Here is a 21,727-nt window from a genome sequence, read left to right as displayed (position 1 = left end):
CCAATAATCGCTTAAAAACACCCATACAAACCGCTCACCACTCTATTTTCCTCCTTTCCACCCCATCCTCCTCAACCTCTCAACAAACTTTCCTCCTCCACTCCTCATCCCCCCTCTTCATGTTTCTCCACGTCGCCCGTGGGTTCCTTTTCACTTGTTCGCGGCTCTAGTTCCCGTCTCATTATCTCCCTTGCTACTTCACATTGCTTCACAAGATGTCGTCACCTCCCCTAGTGCCTCTCTCACCGGCTCCACCGCCACCATCTCCTCTCCCGACCAAAGTCAAAATCCAAGCCCCAGCCCCTCTACACGCTCCACCTAAGACGAAGCACTAATAGTATTCCAAGACAAACTCTTAATCTCCTCCCTCACAGCCTTGAGCTGCTCATTGAAGTCCTTGTTGACCCAATCCCAATAGCTAGTCCACACCTCATGCCCGCCAGTCGCCGCACCGCCCGCCGTCGCCAGCTCCGACTTGAGCTTGTCACCAAGCAGCAAAGTCACGCGGAGCACCGCCCGGTTGGCCTCGGCCTGCTTCTCAATCTCCTGCTTGACCGCCGTGTTCTTGAGCTTAGTCGAGAGCGTAGCCCTAAAGGCCGCGGCAATAGGATCCAATCGGCGGATCGTCTCAGCCGAGTCGAGATAGACAAGCTTGGACACTATGAGGTTGCAGAGCGCACGGATATCGTGCTCGTCAGAGAGACCGGCAATGATGCGGTCGTAGAGATCAATGATAGAAATCCGTGAGAAGGCCGTCTCCATGAGCGCATACAACGTCTCGTATGCTACCTTGCGGACCTCCAAGCCGTCGTCGATCTTGTGCTTGTAAGGGCCCAGGGTCACCTCCCTGATGAGGTCAGGGTTGATGACCGTCTCCTTCATGACATAAGGAATCAACTGGTTGAAACGGCCCATGATCAGCTCGGGCTTGTTGTGGGCGGCAGAGTTGAGGGTAGACAGGGCATGACGGCGAATCTCCAACTCGGGATCTTCGAGGACAGTCTTGAGCATGTCAAAGAGCGACGATCTAAGGACCGCGTCAAAGGCCTCATTATCGTCTGGCAGTGTGTATCTCAAAGCCTGGACGGCAGTGGCCCTCAGCACAGGCGACTTGTCCTTGAGTAGAGCCTAGTTTCGAAATGTTAGCATGATCAACTGATATGTGACAAACAAACAACAGAGCTCTGACGAACCTCAAGCTTCGGCATATACGTCTTGGGGTCAATGATGACCATGCGACCCGCGCATTCGGCGCAGACTGCCTTATTGTCCTCGGCATCCGTCAAGGCCAAAATATGGTCCCAAATGGTGCCGGAGTACCGGCTGATATCCGTTGAGGACAGCGCCGCTTGCTGCAGGATTTCCTTGATAGATTGGAGCAGTAGGTACTGAGTGTTGCCCTTCTTGCCCATCGCCTGCAGGATGACGGGAAGATACACAGAGACGTTCCCAGCACCAGCTCGTCCAAGTGCGACAGCGGCAGCCAACGAGACCTTGTCATACTCGTTGCTGAACTGGTTCAGGAAAAGTTCCGGCGGCACCGGGAAGCTCGCACCAAGTCTCAATCCTGCCTCACCGATCACAGCAAGAGCCAAGCTGACCCTGGCTTGGTCCTGGGTGTTATTCTTCACCTCGCTCACAAAGTTATCGAGCTGGACACCGGCTGAGTCCCCGCTGGCCACGAGCAGTGTGCCAATGACCTTGCCGACCACAGAAGGGTCACCAGCGACACCAACGTCCCTAAGCAGCCCTTGCATCAAGGACTTGCCTTGGCCAGCCTGACCAGCGTTGGTCACCAGGATCAACAAGGAGTCGAGCACCGTGCCTGGGACTGTTGTCTTGACCAGGCCGCAGATGACGGTCACAAGCTGTGGGGTGATAACAACCTGGGGCATCTCTTGGGTCAGGTGCGCGAGGATGAGAAGACCAGGGGCCAGAAGCTGAGCATCGTTGCTGGTAATGACAGGGATAAGCGCATTAACGATGGCCTGAGCGGAATCTGGGTCAAGAGTGCCCTTGGTCGAGGGGGAAAGGATGAGATGCTTCAGAGCGACGATGCTCGAGCCACGCAGGGCCCGGTTCGCTTTTCTTAGCTGGGCAGCAAGTTCATGGGCGACCTGACGGATCCATTCCGGCTCAAGCTGAACAGAACCAAGCGAGTACGCGGCCACAGTATCGATGGCTCGGACCGCAGCTATCCTGGTGGTCTCATTTCTCAAGCGCTCAAGCAAGAATCCCAAGGCAGCCTTGCGCTTGTCCTCCGATAGCAAACCAGAGCCTTCGTTCCCTGTGGTTCTAGCCAAAAGAGTCCCGAGGGCGTGGATGGCCTTTTGACGAACCTCGGCATCGGCGTCATTGTCTCTGATCCGGTCGATGATGACGTCGTACAGCTTTTGAAGTTCACCCTTGAACTTTTGCGCGGTCAGTCGGGAGCGAGGGGGGGTAATGGCTTTCACCACTTCCTCGGCCGTCTGGATAGCCTCACTGGAGATCTTGTAAAAGCGGTCGTGAGCCACAGACACCAGGCCCGTGACTAGGCTGGGGAGATGGGGCTGAAGCACAGCCGACGAGTGATTCTTCACAATATCGCTGGTGAGACGCAAAGCAGCGATTCTCAGTGTGGTTGCAGTGGCGGAAGCACTCCCTCCAGCAGAAGTGAGCGACGCCGAAGTAGAGGCAACGCTGGAGGGCTTGATAGCCTCAATGATAGGACCAAAGATTTGGTCGAAATACTGCCCAAGACCACCTCTCTGCACAGTGATGATATCGTCGAGGAGGTTGATAGACGCCTGTTTGGTGGGGATAAGCTTTCCTTTGAGCAGCTTGGCGAGTGACTTGATGATGGAAGGGGTGAGAGCAGCAAGATCGGCACGAGGTCCTGTTGCTGGCACCTTCTCCAATGTTGGCGAGGCAAGCCCGGTTCCGGCGAGGCTTGCGGGTGCGATCATGTTAGCCAACGCTGAAGCCCCGCCTGCACTGCTCTGCCGTCTCCGTTTCCTGCTCGGAGGCTGCTGATGAACGAATTCGCTGGGGCTTTCAAGGGAGAACTCAGGGATGACGCCCTCCCCGGTCTTGCGAACGAGCAGAGCCATGGCGGAGAGGACTTCCAGTCGTACATTCTCTTCGCGCTCGTCGAATCTCTTCACTAGAGCTGGCGCCACCTTGGTGTAGAGCACTCCGCTGTCAAGCAGATCGCCGCTGCTACGAGTTGAGATCAACGTATGCAACGCCTTTGCGGCACACCTTCTAGTCTTCCAACTGGCATCGTCGTCATCGTCGAAACCGCCATCGGCCTCGATCTCGTCATCGTCATCGAACCCATCGTCCTCCTCTTCTTCATCCTCCATATCTTCGTCATCGTCTAGCGCATAGTTGGGGTCGAATCGGAGATAGCGGAGGCAAGCCTCAATGGATTCGTCGGTATAGGGGCGCATCTGGTTGGGACAACTGGCGAGAAAGGCTTCTAGAGCTACCAACGCAGCCTCGCGAACTTCGCTGAATTCTAAGCTCGCTTCCCCGCCCTCGCTGATCTCCTCAAGCTGCGCCTCCAATTCTTCCTCACTCAAAGCACGAAGAAGGATTGGTGCCAGTTCTGGAAGGTGTTTCCCAAGCCGCTGAGGTACTGAGCGAGCCATGGAGCCGAGAACCGTGATGTAGAGACGACGGGTGACTCCCGTCAGGCTAGGATGGTTGAGAACATGAATGGCGCGCTTGATAAATTGTGCTAGATGGTCGTCCGCTAGGTAGTGGGCGAGCATAGAAATGGCCACCACCGCCCGCTTCTTAAGCACAGAATTGCCCTTTTCATTCTCCATGAGGGTAACGATCGAGTTGTGAATAACTTCAATTTCGTAAATCTGAAGCATGGGTCCGAAAGACTTGACAACCTCGATCAGAACGTCAACGTAGTCGGAAGATTCGTTTTCGGTGGCCAACAGCCCCGGCGTAGAACCACTGCGGCCAATAAGCCTTGGGATCAAAGCCTTACTGATGGCCGAATAGGCTTCGAGCACCTGGTTGTTGGACACGCCAGGTACTGGGCGGGGGAGGGCGGCTACCATGGCCCGCATGGCAAGAGATGGGATCGAGGTGTCCTGTGAGTTTTTGAGCTTCAGGGTTGCCAGCTTCTCCATCATGGGAATGTAGAGCTGGTCTGTGATTTTCTGCACCATAGGGCCGATACATTTGATAGCCTGGCCCTGGACCTCCCCATTGGTATCATCCAGTGCTTTCACGATAGCGTCGACTGTCCGCGCCGATGTGTTATAGTCGTGGGTCAAAAAGTCGGTCCGCGCAATGTTGAAAACTGTCAGGATGTCGTTCAGTGCCATGAACCGGAAATCTGGGTCGGGATCACCGATCTTCTGGAGAAGAATATTGAGCGTCTGAGGGCTCGGGTTCGTGGGGATTGTGCTCGCCATGGTGACTTGCTATAGTATGGCGGTTGTGATGCAGTATTGATGCGAGACGGCTTTTCGGAGTTAGCTATGGTGGGAGGAGGAAGAAGAGAGAGAGGCCAGGAACTGACAAATCTGTGAGGAAAAAAGACGAAGGCGAGCTTTATGACAAAACTGAGGCGGTCACAATCAAGGTTAAATTTTAGAGCGCCACTTCCCATGCAATGGAAGCTTTACAGACAGGAAGCTTGGGAAAGTCTTGATTAGGCAGCTTCGATGTTATGGAGGAGGAGGCGTCATGCTCGATTGGTGGTGGGGTCAAGTTACTTATCGCGGGGTTCAGAGAGCCCCACCCAACCATGCTGCTTGGCAGGCCTTTAAAGGAAAACAACGACAAGCTATAACAAGCAAGCCTCTCCAGATGTGGATGTTGGGAACTTGGGACTCAAGACATGATGGTGCATTTCATAGGATAGATAGTTGAAGGGTTTCAAAGCTTGTCACCGAGCAAGTGTAGCAGGCCAGAAACATAAAACCTCAGCTAGTACACATAAAATCACGGCTATTAGACAAAGAAAGTTACTTGGCAGTCTACCAGACACATCGCCTCGCAGACCAATTAGCTATCTACCAACAATGAGCTTCTCTTGAGTAGATGCCAAGTACCTATCATCGAGAACCTCAATTGCCAGCTCCACCATGGCCAGCAATGAACCCCCCTGTATAAAGACGTCAAACAGTGCCGGGATCCACTGTCCCCGCTTGGAGCTTTCCCCGAGACGGCCTTAGGGTCTTGGCTGGTTCGTCGTTCAATGTCAAGCCTCCATGAACATTATTTCTGAGGTGCGGTTGGGAAATAGTCATAGATCAGAATTCATTGGAAGGCCTGGGCCACCGCAGATGATGCAATGGAGGGTTGAAGGCAACCCTCTGGTTGGGCATTCAATTGGTCACTCAATTGGCGAGCTGCTGGCGAGGGAGACGCTGCTTTTGCTCTGGCATAGCTTTCATCTGAAGTTTCCCAACACACCAACGATGTGGACACAAGCTTCTGTCGCTCGCTCGCGCTGGTACATGGCTTGCAGGCGGCCCATTCCAGCTCAACTGTCTCATCCTTTTGTTCAGAGAAGATGTGCTCATAGATCCACTAGTGCCGAAGATGACGATATGTCGTGTGTGCCCGAACGATTCTTCAAGCCGGTGAGATCCCAATGCTTACCTTGACGGACCCGCTCGCTCCTCATCCAGGCGGCTTGGAGAACTTGCAATACTTCTGCCTGTCACTTTGGTCCTTTTGAAGCCAGACGACTATGCGGATGAAGTATGGGCGGGGTACGCCCGGGAGAGTGAATTGAAGAAGGCCTCGGGCAAGATCAACAGTGAGAGCAGTGGTGAGAGATGATGACTCGACCTGAAGTGTAAGTTGGATCATTTTGGGATATTGGACTTGGGCTGATGGTGAGAATAGCAAGCTCAGAAGCTTAATGACAAGCTGCCTTCTCAAGGCAGCTCAAACTTTCAATAGCATAGCCAGCATTCAATATCAGACTCCTGCTTCCTTATACCTTGATCTACCCGCAACTTCCCTGACAACTTTGAAGTTACCAGCAGTCTGGAAGCAATCAATCGGTCCCTGCAGGTGCTGAGGATACTATCAAAAAGAAAGACGTCAGAACAAGGTAGGAGGCTCTTGCAAGGCGGAGCCATCACTTCGACAAGCACCTGCCACATCCGCATTGGCCTCACCGTCGGCACCGTGGAACTCACAGACCGACAGATATCATCAGCAAGAGCCCTTCATCAACTCACCCACTCTTTCCCAGCTAGGTAGCTAGGAAGGAACCCAGCACAGTCCAACAGACAACCAAAATTCCCCAGCAATGGACGCCATCTCCTCTCTTCTTGTTCTCCCAAAACCACCACAGTCGTCTCACCACCATCATCATCATCATCACATCCACCCCTAACCTCCCCATCCCACGGTATCATTACAGAGATTAACCCCCCACAGTTCTTTACGACCAAATCTTTCTTTTTCTAATTCCCAAGACAAACATTTCCTTGAACAATCAGTCTTAACCACCATGGCTCACCACTGCCGCACCCCCATCCACCGCCACCCAACCAACACCTGGCAAGCCGGCCTCTGCGAACCAGGCAAAGGCGGCCTCTGCCCCCGCTCCTGCTTCATCGGCTTTGACCAGTTCGGCAGAAACAACTACCGCCTCAACCGCGCAGCCCACAATGACGACCCCCTCGACATGAAGAAATACAAAGGCTGCAACGAGAAATGCTGGAACTGCTGCCTCCTCTGCACCTTCACCCTCAGTGAGTCCCCCTCCCCCCCCTATCTCAACCAGTCATTTTTTTCACTAATGAATGAACAAAAGGCATCGGCAGCGGAGTCTACGTAGGCAAACAAACCCACCACATCCGCAAAACCTACGGCATCCAAGGCAAATACTCTGACGACATTGCCCAAGGCATCTTTTGCCAGCCGTGCTCGCTGATCAGGAACGAGTTGGAGGTCAAGAAGAGGGAGGAGCTGAGGGATAGGGTTATTATGATGCAGCAGACTGGGCCGGTGCCGATTGGGGAGGGGCCGGAGGGGTTTAGAGCTTTGTATACCATGGCACCGGTTATGCAAGGGTATAGGGCTGAGCCGAGGATGAGTGCTTCTCATTCTCATGTTGATGAAGAGAGGGGGGAGAACGGGCAGAGCGAGGTGGCGCTTTTTCCAAGGGAGCAGTTGCCTGAGATTCCGAATGTGGGGAGTCCGTTGGATCCGTTTGCGAGGAGGAATGAGGCTTTGACGCCGATAACTGAGAGGGATAGTACGGAGGAGGGGGGGAGATGTAGAGGGGGGGAGAATGAGGAGGGGGAGTTGAGGTTTTGGTTGCAGAAGGGGAGGGATGAGAAGGGGGAGAGGTTTTGTGCTTGTGAGTCGAAGAAGGGGAGGAAGGGAAAGAGGGGGAAGAGGGGGGGGTCGACGCTGCCTGGGAAGGGTCATGCTGTCTGTGGTAATTGTGGGGAGAAGAAAAAGGTGATTGTTTTGCCGGTGGAAGAGGGGCTCGAGCAGGCGACACAGCTGGTTCAACAGGCTACGAATATTTTGGCGGGGATGGACAGGAACTCACCTAACCGGGGGGTGGTACAGATTCAGCACGGGGAGGTGTTTGTTTCTGAACCGGAGACGCCGGCGAGGTTGAGGAGGGCTACTGTGACGGATTATGGCATCAGTGCTGATGTTGAGGTTCCTCATAGTAATCACTCGTCGAGGAATCACAGTCTTAGTATTGACATTCGGGTGCCGGATCGGAGGGAGAGTGTCCAGAGGCATTCTCTTGGGCAGGATCCGAAGGTTGTGCAGTTGGTTATTGATCCGAGGGATCATCTCATTGAGGCTGATATCAGGGTTCAGGAGATTGCTGCTCGGGCTCGGGAGCACAGTTTTAGTCTTGATCCTAAGGTTGGGGTACGGGAGGAGAGGCCGAGAGGGCATAGTTTGAGGGAGGATGAGATTATTGATGTTGATTTGGAGGAGGCGGCCGAGGTTGAGAGGGTAGAGGGAGAGCATGGTTTGAAGGAGGATGTCAAGATTGGTGATAAGGGGTTGGATCTGAAGAAGCATGGGCTTGGAGGGGACCAGAGGGTTGATTCACCGGTTCACAAGGCCAGGGAGCACACCATTTCCAGAGACAGCTGGGTGCCGACTCCGACTTCGAGGGCTTTTGCTCATGGGATTCATCTTGACGAGAAGGTGCCTGTGCCGGAGCTGCAGAGGCTGAATGTTGAGCATGATCTGAGTCAGGATCGGAAGGTTTTGACACCGAGCCCGGGCCGGGAGTATCAACAGCATGATTTACGTGCCGATCTTCAGGTCAAGAGTCCTGCGCCTTCTCCAGTGAGGGGGCACGAGATAGGGCATGATGTGCGGGTTATGGAGAGTTGGGCTGATCAGTTGAGGGTGAAGGAGCATGTGATTGGGGAGGATGAGAGGGTTGCTTCTCCTGCCCCTGGGAAGAGGAGGGCGCCAGAGCATTTGCTGGCGGAGGATGCCAAAGTGGGCCAGAGGGCGCATCAGTTGTTGGAGCACTTTTTGGAGGATGATAGGAAGACTATTCGGGGGAGCAGTCGGGGAAGTAATCGGAAGGAGAATGGAAATGGGAAGTAAAGTCGTGGAAAAAAGGGGAATGGGGGAGGAAAGAGGTTGGATGATGATGATGAATCCTAGAGACAAGCTTTGGCTGGATGAGACGGATGATGTGGTAATCGCTAATGAAATCCTAGCAATGGACGAGTAGGGATAGAATTGTAGTGTTTGTGATTACAGATATCTTTTGCTTCTGGGTTTGGGTGACGCCTTTTGTGATGCTTGTCTGGGTGAGAGGAAGATGTCTTGCTTGGTGTTGAGGGGGCACTATGAGGCAATGACCCCACCCCCGCAGCGGTTTCAAACAGCGGACTCCTGTCAACAATTGACAAATCTACCCCGCTGTAGCGACTCCAAAACTTCCTGCAAGTCAACTTGTCCCTCGGCCGAAGCGGGGTGTGATTCATCAGACGCTTCTTCTCCTGCTGCTGGTTAATTTGCTTGCATCTGCATTCACCCATTGCGCCGGTTTTGTCGAGAAAGTACAACTGTCGTCTTTGAGCGGGATTGAAACGCGAGAAAAATCCGGGGTCCTCGAAAGTCAAATTCCTTTTTTCGAATTTCACAAAGCCAGCAGCAACACGATAGTAACGAGAAACGATACAACAATGACCGAAGAATACACCGTCAAGATCGGCACCCGCCGCTCGGCCCTCGCGCTGGCCCAGACCGACCTCGTCATCGCCGCGCTCTCAAAGGCGGCCGGTCCGTCGGTCAAGTTTGAGGTTCACTCCATGGCTACCATGGGGGACAGGGACAAGACTACCCCTTTGCCGTCGCTGGGGAAGGGGTTGTGGACTAGTGAATTGGAGGCGAAGCTGGTGAACAAGGAGGTGGATGTTATTGTGCACTCGCTCAAGGACATGCCGACAAGCCTGCCGGAGGGGTGTGTTCTCGGGGCGGTTACGCAGAGGGAGGATGCGAGGGATGTGGTTGTTTTTCCGAGGCGTCAGGGGGGGAAATATAAGGCGCTGAAGGACCTGCCTGAGGGGTCGGTGGTGGGGACTAGCAGTGTGAGGAGGGCGGCGCAGCTCAAGAGGAGCTATAAGGGGTTGGTTTTTAGGGATGTGAGGGGGAACATTGATACTAGGTTGGCAAAGTGTGATGATGAGAATGGGGGGTATGATGCTATTATTTTGGCGGCGGCGGGGTTGTTGAGGTTGGGGTATGATGAGAGGATTGGGCAGTATCTGGAGAGCTCGACGGAGGGAGGGGGGTTGTTGCATGCTGTGGGCCAGGGGGCGTTGGGGTTGGAGATTAGGGAGGGGGATGAGAAGATTGCCGAGTTGATCAAAGCTGCGGTGGATGAGGACACTATGATGGCGGCTTTTGCGGAGAGAAGTGTGATGAGGACGTTGGAGGGCGGGTGCTCGGTGCCGATTGGGGTTGAGACGAAGTGGGTTGAGGATGAGGGGGAGAAGAAGCTGAGGTTGAAGGTTGCGGTTGTCAGCCTGGATGGCAAAAAGGCTGTGGATGGGGAGAGGACAGAGAAGATCGCGAATTTGGAGGAGGCCGAGGCTCTTGGGAAGGGCTTGGCTGAGAAGCTGGCCAGGGAGGGTGCTCAGGAGATTCTTAATGCTATCAACAAGCTTCGTGAATCGGCGCCGGGTGCGCTCAAGGTCAGCGATGCTTAGGTGCTCGTCGTGATGGGTTGTATTTTTGGGCGGATCAAAAAATAGAATAGCGACAGGGCTTGCTCATGCTTCACAATGATAAATCTCATGGTGTTTCCACTCCAACTGTCGGATCATGCTTGGTTTCTATAATCAGCCGTTGAGTGCTCTCTGCCTGGCCCTCGACGGGTATCTGAAATGGCACAATGTTTGCGCCACTGCAATGCTGACTCTTCTCTGTCGTGAATCCTCTTGTCATCAAAGTCGAGATGCGCACCCATGAAAATCAAAACACCCTTTTGCCCCGGTATTTCCCATGTCCCGTATGGTACAGATCCTTTCTTTGGGCCCCTTGTGTATCTATCAGGTTGAACTGTCCGGAGTTTGAAAAAAAAAACCAATTTACCGTACACCCCTGAGAGAGCTCCTCGCTGCCTGGCCTCCCGCCCCTCTCAGCGTCTCTCTCTCCCCTTCTTCAGGTCATGTCTCTGCTTAGTGGTCCTCGTTGGCAGTAAACTCGTTGTACTGCTCAGAGTCCATCAGGGTCTCAAAGTCCTGGAGGCCCTGCTCGTCAACCTGGACCTTGGCGATCCAGCCGCCGCCGTGGGAGTCATCCTCAGGGACCTGGTTGAGGTTGCCAGGCTTCTCCTCGAGCACGAGGTTGATCTGGGTGATCTTGCAGCTCACGGGGGCGTTGATGTCGGCGGCACTCTTAACCGACTCAACGGCACCGATAGCATCGCCCTTGTTGACGGTTCTGCCCTCCTCTGGGAGCTCGACGTAGACGAGGTCACCGAGGGCCTTGGCGGCGTACTCGCTGATGCCGATGACGCCGGTCTTCTTGTCGGCGGCGAGGTCAATCCATTCGTGCTCCTTGGTGTATTTCCTGATCTCGTCTAGAGGGGGTCTGGTGGTTAGTAAGGCCCGTCGCAAACTCAGGGCCGAGGTTTTGGAGGGGTTCTCTCACTGGATGCGGTGACGGAAAATGGGCGGGCAGCAACGGTGCGGGAAGCAGAGCTCCTCACGGCAGCGAAGGCTGATGGGCGGGCAGCCCTTAGGCACCGGGAAATGGAGGCCATTTTGAGTTGTACAGCTGGAATGAAGCGAAGGGTGAGTGAGGTTGTCGAGAACCCAGAGATAAATCGAATGACGCTACCTACCGATAAAGAGACGGGACGGAGTACCACTGCGATTGTCGGAAGCCAGTCCCGGTGATTGGGCCGGTGGTTGCCGGCCAGCTGCCGGGCGGCCAGTCAAACGCAGCAGCAGGGAACCGAGCTACCGAGCTTGTCTTACATAATAAGCGCGAAACTCTGTCTACTGTGCCTGCTGATGGTGGAGTTGGAATCTCCAGATGAGGTCATCTTCAACACGCGACCTGATGCTTCTTGGTTTTTTGAATTGAATGCGACAAGGTCAAGGTCAGGTAAATTGGAGTGAAAGGTTTCAGTCTTGAAGTATGTTTTGGTTGAAGGCCATGCCATTCAGGGAGTAGGCCTCTGTTCAGGTGCGCTTATGCCGGCGCTTATTTTAGAGCAAATGGCGGCTGAGGTCAAGAGATGATGGAATCAGAGCCTCATTTATACCTTTCTAGACCTGCCTACTCATGTCAAAGTTAAGGTACCTGTGTTGAAAGGCGCTTGGCAGGCAGATATGCAGCAAGAAGGCGTGTGGCTGGATCCTCCATCCAATGCTCTGGGCCGATGAGGGGAACCAAACAAACTGAACCTTGACCCCGCGTTGAAGGAGGCGGCCTGGAGATTTGATAACAAAGCAAGGCAAAGCGTTCCAATGGTTGCTGTTCTATTGGAGTGGTTTTGTTGATTGTTTACATTGGAGACATCTCTCCTGAAAAGGCAATCATGATCATCACTACATAGGACTCTCTAAGAGAGAAAGAAAAGAAAGAAAGCGTCAAATCGCGTCGCGTGTCGAGCAGCGCGTCCTGGTCCTAGTCAGAAGCAGTGACGTGTGCTGGGCTCAATTAATTGAAAACGTTAGCTGAGTGGACAGTCGAGTCGGGGATCGGGAGTCGGAACAGGGCCGTGGTGGGTAACCGTCAGTTCGCGCGCTTGGCCTTTTGCACCACAGTGGGTGGTGAGTGGCTTCGATTTGGTTCCCCTCTGAACCTCCCCTTGCTCTGCCCTGCAGCAGTCAAGGCAGTTAAGGTACCGACTACTGCACTCATTCCCACATTTCCCCACGGTCCAGCAACCTCCATTCACATCAGTGGGCATCTATCTGTTCCTCCTCCTCCAGGTTGACTTTCTGCCTGTCGTCTGCTTCCTTGGCCAGGCACGCCGACAGCCTGGGTTCCACGATACCTAGCCTGACGATCCGATCCGGCTCCGCACTGCAGCACCGCACCGTCCGCCCGCCCACACGTACTTGCGACCTGCATCCTGCCCTGGTTGCTTCGCTGCGAACGCCCATCTTCCCACTCTTCCACCACCGACTGTGACTGCTGTTTGAGAGTTGAGACGAACACGGTCCCTGGCTTCTTTGGTTTTGGTTCTATAGCATCCCCGACCAAGCTAGTCTACCCAGCTTACCTCTACCACGCTTCCCTCAGCTCTCTGTTTTTTGCGTCTCCATGAACTCGTCGCTGGCCTAGCATTGGACTACCAACTGCCGACCAGCGACTGCCACATTTGTCTTCATCAACGACATCCGCCCCGATCGACTGCTATACTCTAGGGCTTGTCCGTCTAGTCTAAGCGCTCGACCGACTACCAACCGCCACAGCGCGACTAATCATGAACCCCCCTACCGCCTTCTACCAGGAACCCTCCAACCAGCCCGAGGGATCCCCAGCTCAATTCCCCATCGCCGACCCCAACACCATGGAGCAAGATCATGCTGCCGCTCACCCTTACTCAGACTCTGCTCTGACTCCCACCCCTACCTACAACCAAGCCCCAGTCGAGCTGCAGGATGACTCTATGGCCGGAATGGAGGACACAGTTCAGCCTACAAACGACTATGGCGCCTCAGATCTCAATGGCTTCCACGATCGACACCATGCTCAGTCATCCTCTGGCGAACAACATGGTCTCGGAATTGCCAACTCGCCCCATGTGAATGACAACACCGATCCCGACTCGACCGCTCGGTACGGAAACCAGCCATTGCAGCAACCTTCCCTTTCTCGACCCCCATCCGGCCTCTCGGGACAAGCGCCAACTGCCAGCAGCAGCAATGGACAAGGGGTGGCCGGTGATGTGCAGAATAATGGCCGCAACCACGTGGTCATCAAGGTTGGCATGGTTGGCGATGCCCAGATTGGCAAGACAAGTCTCATGGTCAAATACGTCGAGGGGTCCTGGGACGAGGACTACATCCAGACTCTGGGTGTCAACTTTATGGAAAAGACAATCAGCATCCGAAACACCGAGATTACCTTCAGCATCTGGGATTTGGGTGGTCAGCGCGAATTTGTCAACATGCTGCCACTGGTGTGCAATGATGCCGTGGCCATCCTGTTCATGTTTGATTTGACTCGCAAGAGCACGTTGAACAGCATCAAGGAGTGGTATCGCCAGGGACGCGGCTTCAACAAGACGGCCATCCCTGTTCTCGTGGGCACAAAGTACGACCACTTTGTGAACTTGTCACGCGAGGAGCAGGAGGAGATATCGACTCAGGTATGACCTGCTTCTGGTAGATTACATATTGTTGCTCCCGACTGACCAACGTGTGCTAGGCCCGTCGTTTTGCAAAGGCCATGCGTGCTGCATTGATCTTTAGCAGCACAAGTCACAGTATCAACGTTCAAAAGGTATACCCGTCCCTTGTGCTCTTTGGCCTTTTTGAGTTGTATCATGTCTGACCCTCTTCGTTTGCAGATCTTCAAGATTGTGCTCTCCAAAGCTTTTGATCTGAAGTGCACCATTCCTGAGATCAGCAATGTCGGGGAGCCATTGCTGCTCTACCAGTCCGTCTAAACACATGAACAGGCGTGTATTGTACACTATCTGCTCCTTGAGTGCTCTCCAGGCGATCATCAGCAGAAACAAAGCTGAAAACGCCAAATGACCAACGCCACGATGCAAGACCAGCCATCATTGAAGAAGAAGAAACAATACCCCTTTTTATATCGACTCGAATCGGCATTTTCACATTTCACATCACACACATTTATCACATAGGTCTGGCTTTTTCGACCAGACCTTTTCAGCGGCGTCATTGTCAGCAATCCGAGCCTTGGTCAAAGGCCTTTTTTTTTTAGAGAGAAATGCATTTCTGGGGGTAGGCTTTTTTTTTTTCGGTTTGATTCCCTGTGGTTTTGGTCAGAGAAGAGCCGAGAGTGTGGAACACGTGTTGGAAAAGGGGAGCAAATTGATGGGGTTTGCATTTGTGCCAATGAGGGCCAGTCAGGGGAGGAAGTATGGACCGGGAGATGCATTTTTTGAGGTTACAATGTTCGGTAGACTTCGGGTAAGGTAAAGAATGGACTGGGGGCTGGGGGAGCGCAAATCATCGGGAAAGGAGCAATTGGGGCTTTTTTACTTACTATTTATACTATTACTATTACTTATTGTATTGTATTGTCATTTGTTTGGTCCTTTGTGGTGGTATAGCACTCTTCAGCCTTGGCAAAGAGATACTCTGGCTTCCATCCGATATTGTATCAGACAGAGCAAAACATAAAACATGGTCATAATCCAATCACAAAAGTGTTCATCGGTTATTCAAGGTTCCAACAGACAAAGTGCCAAACAACAACATATCGAGACGGCTTGCCTTCACCGAGTGCCGATGAGCCATCACATATCACTCCATCTAGCTCAGCCCAAGGGGGATACAGCTCACAAAACCGGAGCTACAGGTGAGACGGATTGGACTCGAGGGCCTGCCTGTCCAACTTGTCCGCACGTCTGTGACAGGTTACCTGACTCGGTCCCCTCATTGGTACTTGTCCAGCTCAGATGCTATCCCCTGTGTGTATTGTTACCAAGTTACACCACTCGAGTCCTTGTCTTACTTATTCTCCGTTATCATTGTTCTTCTCAGGTGAGTGATCGGATAAGGCCGACTCAGATACCCTTTGCGAGAAGAATTTGTCGGAATCAATCTCGAGGCTGATGTTTGTACACTCAGGGGGGACTTTGTAGACTCTCACCGGGACTCCCGAGGGGGATGTTGCTATCACGCTATCACAGTGGTTGAGAGGGGGGTTGCTTGCGTAGGGAGGAGCACGCCAAGGGTATACTGCGACAGGATACTACGTAATAACACTTTACATCTCTCCCAATGCGGAGGATTCGAGTAGATGTGCTGGGGGAAAGGGGGGTTGGTTGATGGTGGCGAAGTGTTGGGTTAAGGTCAACTTGCAAATATGCTTGCCGGTGTTGGACTGTTGAGGGGAGACACGCCTGCACGATGATACAAGATCGAAGAGGCCATCGACCTTTTTCAAGATCGATTACGGGTGACAAGTTGATCAAGAGTTACAAACCCAGTATAAACACCTCAAACCACGCGAGGACTTGTCGATTTTTCTTTTCGGTTCTTTTTTATACTGCCTGTCCATGAACCACCCCCACTGTCTCTTTCATCTTTACCGTCATCACCCCATTCAACAAGGCCAGCCACCATGACCAAGATGTTGTCACTCGTCTTACTGTTCGCTTCTTTGTCTCGGGCACAGGATAACACTCCTCTTCCTTTGCCCTCGCCGACTTCGACGACGTCTGTTACGGTGCCGTGGTCGAGCATCCCCGTGCCTCCGGCGGCGACAGGAACGGTGTGGTCTTCTACTTCGGCACCTACATCTGCTCCTGCGGCCTCCGGCGGTAGCGGTGCCGCCACTGGTCAGGGGGCGGTTTGTGGGAAAGGGTTTACGTATTGTGGGTATATCTTGAGGGATCATCAAGGTAGGTCTCTTTCCTTCTCTCAAAACCTAGGTCAACCCAGTCAGGGAAAACAAAGACGCATGATTTCCCCCTCGACTTCTTTAAACATTCTCACTCCTTCATCCACCCCGCCCACTTTCCACCCTCTGTCCCTGCCCCCTCACTAACACCCCATCTCCCAGGCTTCGCCGAAGCAGACATAGTAAAATCCTACTGCTCCGCCTCCAAAGAAAACTGCCTCGACGGCAAGACCAAAACCGACCCCATCCAAGCCCTCTACGTCTGCGTCCCCCCCGACAACTCCACCACCACCTTGTCCCTCACCTCCAACATCTCCCCCAACTCCAACCCCTACGCTAACTCCGACGACGGCTCCTCCTCCCATTACTCTTTTCTCAGATCACTCTTTTCCGGTTTTGGTAGCAACAACAACAAGCTCCACCCCCGCGGCTTCAACAACAAAAAGAGACAAGCCCCCATCGCCGGCGCAGGCGGCGGCAGCTCCTGCAGCCTGACCGACACCCCGGGCAACAAGATCGAGCTGCTCTGCAGTTGCGGAGGGACTTGTCTGAATCCTGACAAGGATCATATCGGGAGGTGTGATGCTCCGTGTAACTGATTGAAAAAAAAAAAAAGGACTGGATAGCAGCAAAAAAGTGAGAGACAGGTTGGACTAACTAGAGACGTTCGTTAACTTACTTTTCGGTGGAGGGGGAGTTATTTCCTTTGTCAATAGGTTGGGATTTGTATCGCAAGGAAAGTGTAGGGTGAAAGTTTTGTAATATGAATTCACGACGTTCATTTTTCCCTCTTGACTAACTCCCTGTTCAAAACGCAGTGATCTGCTATAAACTATACGCTGTATCCTCACATTATCCTGTATAAAATCCATCTCTCCCCCTTCCATTCTCCGTCTAATCCCCATCTGATAAATTCTCTTGTCCTATACCCATCATCCCGTTCCTACAAAACTATAGGCGTGATATCTCACATCCCCCCAACTCCCATCGCCATGCCCGCTAATCATACATGACAGATAAAAACCAAATAAAAAACCAAAAGTAAACTGGGTATCCTCCCTCCCCCCTCCCCCCTCCCCCCCACACACATACTCACTGTTCCATTTCCCCCTCCTCAATCAACCTCCCCAAAATCAAACTCTGAATCACCAACTCATCATCCAACGTCCTAATCCTCTTCAACGGCGGCTCACCACCATCCCCCGTCACCACCTCCGGCGCCGCCATCGACCCCCTCTTCCTCTTCTTCTTCTGCCCCGTCGAACAAGGAGCAGAAAACAACGCCTGCTCGACCGACTTCCCATCAACATAAACCCAGTCAAACACCTGCCCCGCCTCCTCCGCAGCCTTCACCGCCACCCTGGCCTCGTCAACAGTATACACCCTCGTCAACGAAACCCCCAGCACCTGCGCCAGAAACACATACGGCATCTTCTTCGACTGGACCGACTTCTTCACCACGGCCAGCATCCTGCTCCCCTGCAGCAGTTTCGGGCGCTGGGCAACCACATCCGCCAACCTAGCCGTCGCGGCGTCATAAGGAGCCAAACTCCTCGACCTGATGGCATTATCCAAAAAAGCCGACTGTCCAGCGCACAAGAGAAAAGGCGACCAGTCCACCAGCTCCCCCCTGTCTAGACACATCGTCACCCAACGCGGAGCAATACACGGCAGCCCCAACGCCAAAGCCTGCATGTACTTCACCTTGCGAGAGTGCCCATCAGCAATCAACGCCGTAAATCCGGTGGCATACCCAGCAGGAGTGAGTTGGATCTCAGCCGACGTCTGGCCCTTCCCAGGACTAGTGACCGGGGTTGACGTGAGTGATCTCCCGGGTGAAACCTCAAAGAGCTCATCGAATCCATTTGGAAGCATCCTGCCCCCAGCTTGCGCAATACGCTTCTGAAGGGTGGTTGAATCGTCCATGCGCTTCTTGTACTGATCATTGGTTTCACCTGGCTTCTTCGATTGAAAAGAAATGGCAAAAGCCATATTGCTGAACAATCCCGAAGTAGGCTGGCCGAAGGGCGATTTGATGCTCGCGCAGGCAGCTCGAAAAGTAGACCGAGATGCCGAAGCAATATTGAGACGGGAGACGCCCAAGCTATCCTCAAAAGCCGGCGTTGTCGGCAGGGGCAGAGCGAGCTCGTCTGTTGAACCTGAGCCCCTCCTGCTCTGCAACCTCACAGATTGCCTCAGACTCTCTCTTGAGCCTTTCGGCTTTGCAACTCTCTCACGGGCTTGTCTCCGGTTCAGTCTCGTAGAAACCGCTGAGAAGTTGCCAGCCATTGAAGCCTCGAGAGGCGAGCGCTCAGACACAGATGCTCTAGTAGAGTCTGTGTAGATACTGGGGGTTGAGGCGATGGAGGTGAGGTCTGAGCTTGAAGGGTGATGAGGGTCAGGAATTGCCCTTCTGGATCTTGTATTGGGCGCCGGGGGGGTCGAGTGAGGCAAGGCCGGCTCCAGTTCTGGGGCAGCCGGCTGATGGGTTGGCTCCTCTACCACACCGGCTTCCATTCTAACTCGTGTAGGACTCGTTTCCGGAATTATGGATGTAGCTGGAGCTAGACCTGGGGGCTCAGCAGGATGGCCTGAACGAGCTGACCGCCTTGAACGCACTGCTGGAAGTTCGGGCTCTGCTACTGGCGTCAAATCTACCACTGGCCCTTCCATATCCCCGTTGTCAGACTGGGTTGCATCGTCGTCAACAATAGCGGGCTGTTTCGGTCCAGATGGCAAGTTCTTAGCTTGGGAGTCCTTGATGGTCTCTTCATCCGGTGAAGAATCTTGAGCCTCGGTGCCGTGGCACTGGGCAAGATATGCCTCCGCCTTTGTCGTTTGTTTCTCACTGCTCGTCAATGGCACTTCGACTTCTGCCATCTTCGTCTTCGCTGAACGCGGTACACTGATGGCGGTTAGTGACTTGAGCGCAGCATTCTTTTTGCTCTGTGCCCTTCGACGTCGAAGTAGCTCCTCGTCATCATCATCGTCCTTTTCGAATACAGGAGGGTCTGACCGCACTTCCGAGGAGCCACGTCTTTCTTGGGACTTGCGAATAGGCTCATAAGCGGCCATTGGCTCCGGGGCTGCTCTTCGCCTTGGGAGCAACTCAGATTGCGGCGCTTCAATAGCAGCTTTGTTTCCATTCGAGGCGCTAGGAATGGGACTGCTGGGTCGATTTTCCAGGTTGGATGACTTTCTCCCTGGAAGAATCTGTGGGCTTGATGGCGGGTTCGGGACAGAAGACGACCGAAGACCTCGATCCTTGAGTGGGGATGACAGAGCTGGGCCGGTAAGTGATCCTGGGTGAGGGAACTCTGCCGGCGATGGTCGTGAGGAAGTTGGGCTGGCCACCTTGACGGCCGATGAAAACTGGGTCGACTGAAACATTTGGGACGGGGGAAGTAGCTGAGAGAGTCCTTGTCGAAACGGGTTATGTGGAGCAGCCGGTGTCTCTGGCGGGCGAGGCGACGATAAGATGGACTGGTGAGATGCATGTTTGGGAAGACGACTTGTACCATAGTCAACGAAGCCCGAGTCGTGTGGCAGATTGGAACCATGATAGGGCGTTTCCTGGGGAATTTTATCAAGATCAAACTGCACCGCCCCTGCATTCTCTTCCTCCACAATCGCTTGTTCTCGAGTCCGAGTGCTCATGCTGGGAGATGGCGAACGACAGTACTGGTCATAGCTTCGACCATTGTTGGACTGTGTCGACTTTTGCGAGTCCATCTTGTCTCGGCGCGCAACGTTGATCTGGTTTGGGGCAGGGATGTCTGTTATCTGAGTGTCTAGGCCATCGCTGCCAGGAGTCTGGCGGGTTTGTGACCCCTGTGATGGTGCCCTTTCCACACCGGAACGATGTTGACGACGAGATTGTGAGTTGTTGTTGCCTGCACGCGTCGTCCCCCGCGTCTGTGAAGCTGGTCAGTGCAATCCAGGAACGGACAAACAGGGGCGTTGAACGTTTGCTTTGCGGGGAAATTCAACAGCCTTGGAACCGTGCGAAAAATACTCACGTTGAAGGATGGTGGCTTTTTGAAGCGGCCAACGTCTAAGTGCATGTGTATCCGTCAGTCCTCAGGATTCGTCACAGAAAATTACCAAAAAAAAAAAAAGAGCAAAGCACTGACGCACCTTTCTGAACACCAGGCTTGCTTGGAGGCAGCGTGGTGCTGAGGTCTGGTGGTGGAGGTGAGCTGCTTGCCTACACAGTGTCTCGATGTTAGCCAATCCTGAGATGCTGGAAGCCTAGAGAAGGTGAGGGGTCCCCTATTAGCGCCACCAAGAACTTACAATGCCAACACCGTAGCCTTGCACCAAGCGGTTAAAAACCTCCAGAGTGTCCTGAGACTCATTTTCCCCTTCCAGCGCCTTTTTCTCGGCTCCTCGCAGTGTCTTGGATGGCATGTCGTTGGCCACACCTAAACCCAACCAATACCCGGCGGCGAACTGGCGGATAGTAAGAGAAAGGCTTGCTGGAAATCCGCAGGTTCTGGATCCTAGTGAATTGATTAAAAAGAACCAGAAATGAATTCGCCCACGATTTCTCTCAATGGCAAAAGAAATCGTCAGCTGCTCGTCGCCGGGACGTTGCCATGGCTTTGATTAGAAAACAACGGTTGCATCCCTTTGCCCAAGCTGTACCGTTCTAAGAAGCGCAAGCGCGTCGAGGACGCGGGATCACGTGAGTACAATCAGAGATTCTTTGTCAAGTGGTCTGTGCATCATTGCCTCCAAGAATTCCAGATCCCAAAATCCGGGGCGTCCCACTTTCCAATGCAGGGGAAATTGAGATTTGCAGCCAGTTGGCAGCGCCTGGAAACCGAGTTTGCGGCCTTGTTCGAGAAGGCTTGTGATTTCTATTTTGTATACGATGCAACGGTTTCCAAGCATTGCTGGTGAGGTTTTCATCCCAGTTTATATCAAACAATTGCTGGGTATAGAATCCCCGTTTAATATCCGGGCCATAGGTGATACCCCGGGCGCCTCATTCATGCGTTTCTGCTTCTCGAATCATTCGAATGTTTTGTTTATCTCGTTAAGGTTATTGGGATCTCATGCTCCTTTCCCGTGATGTGTGTAGTGCTGGGTAGGGTGTGAGGCTGTCTGGTTGCCGCGGAATGTCTTGTATTCGATTCCCCGAATTCCCACTCACACCACCTCGTCCATCTTGGCCAACAAGTCCCTCGTCTTCGCCATCGGTCCATCCAGTCATCGTCCAGATCCTCGCGTGCGGTTGTGGCACTGGAAGAGACTGCGGAGCAACACGGCATGCAGGTAATCGAAATGAATTTTGAGAATCCTTAAAATAATCGAAGCCCCTCTCCGACCTCCTGGAATCTCCCTGCGACTTGCTGCGACTTGCAACACCTCCACTGGCCAACGGTCAACCTTACCTTTTTATTCCCTGTCGGCCCCACGAGCCAGACCACAGTCTCCAGTGCTTAGGTGAGCGATCAAGTCCGACGGGGGGGAGGATTCGATCGCAGCCGCCAGGCTACCCCAACAGTTTGTGCCACCACGGCTGCTATCCGTCCGGCGGGTATATCTCGTCCATATCTTGTCCGAGTTCAATACAGAGAGACCGCAACACCACACATACCCGCCCCCGTGTTCCAACCGAACGTTCGAATACATTATTCTCGAGAGCTTCAGAACAAACGATCTGGAGCGGGGCCCTGTCAGT

At 53.4% G+C, this 21,727-nt stretch overlaps 7 protein-coding genes across 7 annotated transcripts; 4 read left to right on the top strand and 3 right to left on the bottom strand.

Moving 5' to 3' along the window:
- Positions 1 to 51: 51 nt before the first annotated feature.
- On the bottom strand, positions 52 to 4,667 carry QC762_206230 (uncharacterized protein). The gene is made up of 3 exons (XM_062887519.1): positions 4,529 to 4,667; positions 1,194 to 4,471; positions 52 to 1,128 (listed from the first exon to the last, which is right to left on the bottom strand). Exons 2-3 carry the CDS (start codon positions 4,419 to 4,421, stop codon positions 319 to 321), a joined length of 4,038 nt encoding a protein of 1,345 aa, XP_062745633.1. The 5' UTR covers positions 4,422 to 4,471; positions 4,529 to 4,667; the 3' UTR covers positions 52 to 318.
- A 1,296-nt stretch (positions 4,668 to 5,963) lies between these two features.
- Positions 5,964 to 8,766, top strand: HEM3_2 (porphobilinogen deaminase). Its single transcript, XM_062887518.1, has 2 exons — positions 5,964 to 6,725; positions 6,788 to 8,766. Exons 1-2 carry the CDS (start codon positions 6,482 to 6,484, stop codon positions 8,569 to 8,571), a joined length of 2,028 nt encoding a protein of 675 aa, XP_062745632.1. The 5' UTR covers positions 5,964 to 6,481; the 3' UTR covers positions 8,572 to 8,766.
- Positions 8,767 to 9,158: 392 nt separating this feature from the next.
- On the top strand, positions 9,159 to 10,184 carry HEM3_1 (porphobilinogen deaminase; the record flags this gene model as incomplete). Its single annotated transcript, XM_062887517.1, has 1 exon — positions 9,159 to 10,184. The coding sequence occupies one exon, from the start codon at positions 9,159 to 9,161 to the stop codon at positions 10,182 to 10,184; it is 1,026 nt and encodes a 341-aa protein (XP_062745631.1).
- Positions 10,185 to 10,286: 102 nt separating this feature from the next.
- GCV3 (glycine cleavage system H-protein subunit) lies at positions 10,287 to 11,697 on the bottom strand. Its single transcript, XM_062887516.1, has 2 exons — positions 11,131 to 11,697; positions 10,287 to 11,059 (listed from the first exon to the last, which is right to left on the bottom strand). Exons 1-2 carry the CDS (start codon positions 11,240 to 11,242, stop codon positions 10,656 to 10,658), a joined length of 516 nt encoding a protein of 171 aa, XP_062745630.1. The 5' UTR covers positions 11,243 to 11,697; the 3' UTR covers positions 10,287 to 10,655.
- Positions 11,698 to 12,328: 631 nt separating this feature from the next.
- TEM1 (Ras GTPase tem1) lies at positions 12,329 to 14,107 on the top strand (the record flags this gene model as incomplete). The annotated part of the gene is made up of 3 exons (XM_062887515.1): positions 12,329 to 13,807; positions 13,867 to 13,941; positions 14,009 to 14,107. The coding sequence occupies exons 1-3, from the start codon at positions 12,920 to 12,922 to the stop codon at positions 14,105 to 14,107; spliced, it is 1,062 nt and encodes a 353-aa protein (XP_062745629.1). The 5' UTR covers positions 12,329 to 12,919.
- Positions 14,108 to 15,759: 1,652 nt separating this feature from the next.
- QC762_206180 (uncharacterized protein) lies at positions 15,760 to 16,874 on the top strand (the record flags this gene model as incomplete). Its single annotated transcript, XM_062887514.1, has 2 exons — positions 15,760 to 16,039; positions 16,201 to 16,874. 2 exons carry the CDS (start codon positions 15,760 to 15,762, stop codon positions 16,635 to 16,637), a joined length of 717 nt encoding a protein of 238 aa, XP_062745628.1. The 3' UTR covers positions 16,638 to 16,874.
- On the bottom strand, positions 16,685 to 20,712 carry RAD9 (radiation sensitive protein rad9). Its single transcript, XM_062887513.1, is given in 5 exon segments — positions 16,685 to 17,097; positions 17,110 to 19,953; positions 20,058 to 20,092; positions 20,176 to 20,245; positions 20,335 to 20,712. The coding sequence occupies 4 exon segments, from the start codon at positions 20,446 to 20,448 to the stop codon at positions 17,131 to 17,133; spliced, it is 3,042 nt and encodes a 1,013-aa protein (XP_062745627.1). The 5' UTR covers positions 20,449 to 20,712; the 3' UTR covers positions 16,685 to 17,097; positions 17,110 to 17,130.
- Between the last annotated feature and the right edge of the window lie 1,015 nt (positions 20,713 to 21,727).

Source organism: Podospora pseudocomata (genome assembly GCF_035222375.1).
Source record: "Podospora pseudocomata strain CBS 415.72m chromosome 2 map unlocalized CBS415.72m_2.2, whole genome shotgun sequence".
NCBI lineage: Eukaryota > Fungi > Ascomycota > Sordariomycetes > Sordariales > Podosporaceae > Podospora > Podospora pseudocomata.
The sequence above is the reverse complement of the archived record's forward strand: the minus strand, read 5'-3'. Positions and strand labels throughout refer to the sequence as shown.